Source organism: Lactuca serriola, chromosome 2 (assembly GCF_051521515.1).
Source record: "Lactuca serriola cultivar US96UC23 chromosome 2, Lser_US96UC23_V15, whole genome shotgun sequence".
In the NCBI taxonomy this organism is placed as follows: Eukaryota; Viridiplantae; Streptophyta; class Magnoliopsida; order Asterales; family Asteraceae; genus Lactuca; species Lactuca serriola.
Genome location: NC_136409.1, coordinates 217,290,583 through 217,298,100, shown reverse-complemented (window position 1 = coordinate 217,298,100; position 7,518 = coordinate 217,290,583). Strand labels below are relative to the sequence as shown.

At 32.0% G+C, this 7,518-nt stretch overlaps 1 protein-coding gene across 1 annotated transcript; it reads right to left on the bottom strand.

Annotated features, from left to right (window-relative positions):
- Window positions 1–5,055: 5,055 nt before the first annotated feature.
- Window positions 5,056–6,545, bottom strand: LOC145088538 (large ribosomal subunit protein eL33y). The gene is made up of 5 exons (XM_079026909.1): window positions 6,399–6,545; window positions 6,269–6,304; window positions 5,939–6,167; window positions 5,796–5,838; window positions 5,056–5,332 (listed from the first exon to the last, which is right to left on the bottom strand). The coding sequence occupies exons 1-4, from the start codon at window positions 6,428–6,430 to the stop codon at window positions 5,797–5,799; spliced, it is 339 nt and encodes a 112-aa protein (XP_078883035.1). The 5' UTR covers window positions 6,431–6,545; the 3' UTR covers window positions 5,056–5,332; window position 5,796.
- Window positions 6,546–7,518: the final 973 nt, after the last annotated feature.

Below are 7,518 nucleotides of genomic sequence, written 5' to 3'. Positions count from 1 at the left end.
CTTGTGATGTCTGTCACAAAGCTAAGCAGTCTAGGAATTCCTTTCATTTGAGTGAACATAAGAGTACTTCTTTAGGTGATTTGATACATATAGATGTTTGGGGACCTTATAGAGTTGCTACCACTGATGGTTTCAAATACTTTCTAACAATTATGGATGACTTCACCAGAGGTGTTTGGGTATATTTGTTAAAATCTAAATCTGAAGTTTTTTATTGGTTTTCTGTGTTTTATAATTTTTTGAAAAATCATTTTAATTCAAGTCTTAAGGTTGTTAGATCTGATAATGGTACTGAGTTTGTTAATTCACAGTTTAAAGATTTCTTTGATAAAAATGGTATTTTACATCAAACTACTTGTACTTATACTCCACAACAGAATGGTGTTGTGGAGAGGAAGCATAGACATCTCTTAAATGTAGCCAGGTCTCTATTATTTCAATCTGGTCTACCTCTTAATTTTTGGGGTGAGTCAATTTTGACTGCTGTGTTTTTAATAAATAGGCTTCCTACTTCAGTCTTAAAAAGGAAGTCTCCTTTTGAAATGATTTATAAGTGTTTACCTAAGTTTGAGAATTTGAGAGTTTTTGGATGTTTATGTTTTTCTGTTAAGCAAAATATTTCAGATAAGTTTGTTGAAAGATCTGAAAAATGTATTTTTATTGGTTATTCTAATGAAAAGAAAGGCTATAAGCTGTATAATCTTGATAATTCTTCTGTTTTCTTTTCTAGGGATGTAGTGTTTTATGAGGATGTGTTTCCGTATAAAATGAAGAAGGATTTAATTAATGAAAATTTGTTTTCATTCTTTAATGATTTTTTTGTTAATGACCCTTTGCCTTCTAGTCCCTATGATGAAATTGTTCAATCATCCTATATGGATGAAGTTCCTATGTCTGAAACTCCTGAGATTAGCCACCAGACTGATGGTGCTAGTGCAACTTTTTCTCCTGAGGTTGCTAGTGATAGTAGCCAGGATGGCATGGCACAAGAGTCTCAGTCTCAGGAGGTTGGTTCAGGTATTTCTGATATTTCTGAGGGAAATGTTTTTGAAAGTTCTGAACCATCTAGTAGTAGTTCTGTTAGAAGGTCTAATAGAGAGTCCAGGATGCCACTTAGATTTAGTGATTATGTTGTTGAGGGAAAATACAAATATGGTATTGAAAAAACTATAAATTATGCAAGATTGAGTCCTGAAAATTTTTGTTTTGTTTCAAATTTAAATAAAACAGTTGAACCTAAGAATTTTTTTGAAGCTTCTACTGATTCAAATTGGATAACTGCAATGAATGAGGAAATGGAAGCTTTATATCGAAATAAAACATGGGAAATTACAAGTTTACCCACTAATCGTAAACCCATTGGGTGTAAGTGGGTGTATAAAATTAAATACAAATCTAATGGTGAAGTAGAAAGATATAAAGCTAGACTTGTAGCTAAAGGATATAGTCAAAAGGAAGGTATAGATTACGAGGAGACTTTTTCTCTTGTAGCTAAAATGGTTACTGTTAGGGTTGTTGTTTCTTTAGCTGTCAATTATTCCTGGAAATTGTTTCAACTTGATGTTAATAATGCTTTTCTTTATGGTAATCTTGATGAGGATGTTTATACGACTCTTCCTCAAAGGTATCATACTCCTGGTGATACACGTGTTTGTAAATTGTTAAAATCATTATATGGTTTGAAGCAGGCGCCTAGGAAATGGAATGAAAAGTTGTGTTCTTCTTTGTTTGAATTTGGTTTTGTTCAAAGCATAAATGATTACTCATTATTTGTTAAAAATACAGGTGATACTGTTGTTATTTTACTTGTATATGTTGATGATATTGTTATAACAGGAAATTGTGAGCTTGAAATTACTAAAGTAAAAGATTTTTTAAAGTCTAAATATTTAATTAAAGACTTAGGGAAGTTAAAGTTCTTTTTAGGAATTGAGGTGTTTGATAAAGATAATGGAATTTGTCTATCTCAACGTAAATATTGTTTGGAATTAATTCATGAATTTGGGAAATTAGCTTGTAAACCAGTTAAAACTCCTTTAGATTTGAATTTTAATATATCTGGAAAAGGAGTTGATGAAAAGGATTTTTTACTGAGTAATATAACAGAATATCAAAAACTTATAGGCAAGTTGATTTATTTAACCATAACTAGACCTGGTATTTCCTTTACTGTTCAAACTCTCAGTTAATTTATGTATTCTCCAAGAAAATCTCATTTGGATATTGCTATGCGTGTGTTAAGATATCTGAAACAAAATCCGGGTAGAGGTATTAGTTTTTTAAAAAATCAAAAGTCTAGTTTGTGTGCATATGTGGATGCTGATTGGGCTAAATGTATTACATCCAGGAGATCTGTTACTGGTTATTGTGTGTATTTTGGAGATTCATTAATTTCTTGGAAAAGTAAAAAACAAGATACTGTTTCCAGGTCCTCTACAGAATCTGAATATAGGGCTTTGGCTTCAGTTACTTGTGAAATTATGTGGATTATAAAACTTTATTATGATTTGGGAGTTAAAAATTTGTTTCCAGTAAATGTTTTTTGTGATAATGATTCTGCTATTAAACTGGCTCTTAATCCTGTGTTTCATGAAAAAACTAAGCATTTTGAAGTTGATGTTCATTTTGTTCGAGATAGAGTGTCAAAAGGAATTTTAAAAATTGTTAAAATAAATTCAGAACTTCAAAGAGCTGATATTTTTACTAAAGCTTTGTCTTCAAAACAACATGATTTCTTATGTTCTGAATTGGGATTATATGATCCGTTTAAAATTGAGTAATTCATTCTCAATGTTTATCTTGAGAGGGGGTGTTAAAAGTGTATGTTTATGAGCAAGATTAACATTGAGAAAAGATTGCTTTACTTGAGTCATAATTGTAAAACTATAGAGTTAAAAATTAGTGTTTTTAGTTTTGGGTGTATTGTGTATTATGTTAATAGTGCAGGTATTAAAGCTGATTTAAAAGAACTTGGAAGCATGCGCAGATCTATATATTACGGGTATGGTTAATGGGTTGAACCGGATGTATATATATGGTTAGTGTTCAGATTAGCAAACACTTAATCGAGTTGATCAAGTCTCTTCGTTGTCTCATCTTCGTCTTCTTCAGATTAGGGTTTTAGTTGAATCTTGTCTCGTTTGTTCTGATTGAATGTTTTAGATGGAAAACTTTGTAATCTGTTCTTGTAGTCTATTTTGTTCGAGGGTGAGTGTTATGTAGTGAGGTTTTGGTTTGTAAGTTCCTGAAAACCAACTGGATCTTATTAATAAAAGATCTGTTGATGTTGTGATAGATTTGTTGGTTTAGTTTTTAGCACATGAGAAAAACATGGAACGAGCATATGAATGCGAAAACATGCTAAATAAGGCAAACAAGGAAACACAATATGAACAATAAAACAAGAACATGGAAAAAAATGACGGTCGAACTCTAATGGAGCCCAATTTTAACTAAAAAGGACTTTATGTCACTAAACCGACTGGGATACGAACCCAAGTCTTAACCTACAATATATATCGCGTATATCCATGTCATATCTCCCCGGGTCCTCTCTAGTTTCTAAGGTCTAGTAAATCGTCTCTTGATATACACTATAATATGCCTTTTTCCAAGTTGATAAACAACATATGAAGATCCATACTTCTTTCTCTATATTTCTCCCAAATATGTCTAAGGAGATGGACCGCATCAGTTATTGATTGTTGACCTCACAGACATGAAACCGAATTGGTTTTATGAAACAATCATGATGCTTTTTTAACTTTGCCTATAGTACTCACTCCTATAGTTTTAGGCTGTGACTAACTTAATACATCTATAGTTCCCACAAGCTTGTGCATCATCTTTATTTTCATAAATAAGAATCACTATACTCGATTTTTATTCTTGTAGTCATTTTGACTTCTTATCAAAAACTCATAAGCTTCTTTTATAGTTACATTAATACTTAATGTATACATGATTTATACATATTGTATAGTTATATATTTGCATGTATATAAAGTTGCAAACCACACATACAAGTGTACAAAAACATGCCACAATCAAATTATACTTGTAAGGTCCCCATGATCATATAGCCTAAGTGACAACCATATTAATGTATGACCCAATGTTGGTCTCCTACAAACGTTTCATCATAACATGGGCTCATCAAAGAAACGAAAACGATAATAGCTCCCTTTCAGTCATGCATTCCCATGCGATGTTCTCCTTCACAACGAGTCATGTTCTCTTACTATATTACCATCATACTTAAACAACACATTAATGACATTATGTATCAAAGAGGCACCCTTCAATCACAATAGGCGGTCTAAGAGATGGCATGGTCTTCATTAATTCAGTTAACACGGTCACAACATTATTAGGTCGTGCCAATATGTTTTAAGAAAACTTTATTTTTGGGAGAAAAAACACAATCAAACATCAAGATTTTATTTCTAAGAAAATTAGAATAAAACTATCAACCCAAGCATCTTGTTAACATGGAAATATAATTACCATTCCATTTTTATGAAACCTTTATATAAAACCTTGGTGTTGGTAATTATTAAATTATTTTGCAACAATAACAATAATAGATAATGACAGTAATCATTAGTTTGAGCCATCATTGTAGCAAGATTGTACCTAGGATTATACTATAGGATCGGATGTAGCTTCCCAAAGATTATTGTATAAATTGTAAACTCTTTAGTATTTCCTACGGTGTAAAGCTGATCTCAAATATCAATTTATAAATCCAAAGCGAAGGTAATATCAAATATAAGTTCATAGATCCAACACATAGCCTTAATAATTATTCCTTTCAACACAAAATCAAAGCTTAAACAATTCATCCATCGAGCTCTATGCCAAACATCAATGATGGCTTAATAAAGACAGAGCTTCAATTCATCATGAGTAGTAATCTTATACAATGATTTTATAATTGTTAACAAAGATTTGTTTTTTTTATGTATCAAGTTTTGTTGTCGTTTGTATAGTAGATATAGAATTGAAAAATGATATCAATATAACAATTATTTCAATTTGGTAGGCTCTTGCGAGTGAAAACCATCAAACTTCAACTTGATTTAAACAATTTTACCTTGGTCCAAAACTAGATCCTATTAGAATTTGATCATTACATGCATTGTATATAATGATGAAATTCATTTGAACATGTAGTCTTGCAATCTTTAAGAAAAGGTAGAAGACATTGTAATGCTCTAGACATGTTTTTCCATATAAAAAAATAAAAGCTTCCATCACAAACCATCAAAAAACTACTACAAGAACAATGAAAATAAAAGCAGCAACATCCTCATACCAATGTTGAATAAACCTGCAAGCACAAAGAGATTACAAGGAATCACAATCAAGTAAAACTTCAAGCAAGCATTGTAGTTGCAAATCAAGAATATAACAACCTCTCTATTGGCAACAACATTTCATAGAGATACTACACACTGTAGTAGCTACAACTTATCAATATATTCAGCATGTGCAAATGTTCTATCAATTGTGTTGGTTGACATTTTTGTGTATGCATAGAGATCATACACATACATGTCTAAGGAATCATATGTTTAAAGGGGATAATGATTTATAAACCTAAAATGATTGTGGGTCAACTTATTTCTATTTGTCAGCTTACTAGACAAGAGAATCAACTAGCTAGAATGTAGCAAAATGATGAATAGAAGACTTAATTTACAGGTTTTCATCCCCTCGATTCATAAACAATCAATTGAATAACATATTTCTAACAAGTAAAAGCAGAATGAAGAAGAAAAAGCATAAAATACCTTAAATATTGCTTGGGTACATAAACACTCTAACCCTAGATCCCTGCAAAACGAAAGAGACAAGCATTTATCAAATTCTGACACCAGAAATCATTTAAAATGCTGTAAATATGTTTCATTTCTGATTTATAAGTGTGAATTACCATGGATTTGGGAGGAAGATTAGACGTGAACTTAGCACGCACAATACCAGTGTTACCATGAGGCCTAGTAACCTTTCCCCAAATGCATCTGTAATGTGATCCGTTCTTCTTCACCTTTGCCTTGTACACGTACGCCATGCGTTTCCCTTGATACCATCCTACCTCCTCTTTCGTGTTAACTCCTTCAATTTGAACCAACGATGTATTTGGGTACTGGTTCGACTTCGACCTGAACCAAAACATGAGAAAAAGTCAACAAACTTACGATTTCAATAACAATTTCATTGAACAATCTTATCGATATTATTTAGAAGATGAACTTTACTTTACCTCTTGTAGCCCAGAATCGTTCCTCTGGTGTAGAGTCTGAAATTGAAAATGATAAGTAAGCGAATATGTTCCGAACAGATTTTGAATGTGATTAGGAGACTAGGGTTCACAGAAAAGAATAGCATTATACCTGACTCTTTCCCCTTGACGACCCTTCACCATTTTCCTTGAGCAGAAACTTACCGACCGCCTGCACTGATAAGAAAAAATAAAACCCTAGATCTCATACGAGACGATGATTTATACTTTTATAGATGTGGATTATTCGGGAGCAAAGTTAGGGCTTTGGATGTAATTTTGTGGGCTTGAAGATGGTTGGGTTTCAACTTTCAAGGTTGCTTAGCCCAGATTATTATTCTTTGACGTTTGACCCCATAAAATATCATGCTTCCTTATTTCCTTTGACAAAATGTATGTTAAATTTACTTATCGTTATACATTTCTTGTTTCGAAATAATTTTTTCAAGAATCAGCAATTAAAGGTGTTATTAGTTTATCATTAAGTGTATGAAAAAAGTTGAAATCGGACCCGACAAACTGAATTGAACCTGAAAATATAAGAAACCGAAAGTTAGAATGATTTGTAAACAATTAAGAACTTGAGAGAGAAGAAATGATTTTCAATCTTCATTGTATTGATTAACTGATTACAAAGAAGATAACAAGGACTATATAATATATATATATATATATATATATATATATATATATATATATATATATATATATATATATATATATAGACTACTCTATCAAAATAAGGATTGCTAACTAATTAGTAATTAAATTACTATAATACCCCTAACAACAATAACATAACAGAGAAACTAACCCCCCCCCCCCTCCAATTAGTGGGTATGGAAGTAACCCAAGTTTGTTTGTTGCATCTTGATGTATTGGTCCATAGAGAGGTTTGGTAAAGACATCAGCCAACTGTTGTTGAGTAGAAACATGAAACAAAGAAATCATACTAGCTTGAAGCTTCTCTCGAACAAAATGGTAGTCGAGTTCAATATGTTTTGTTCTTTCATGGTATATAGGATTAGCTGCAATGTAAATGGCAGCTTGATTATCACACTTGAGAGGAATAGGGGTAATATTGTCCACTTGTAATTCAGATAAGAGACGGATTAGCCACACTGATTCTACACACACGCGCCTCATAGACCTGTATTCTGCTTCAGCAGATGATAAGGAGACACTAACTTGATTATTTGACTTCCATGAAATAGGAGTATCCCCAAAAAGAA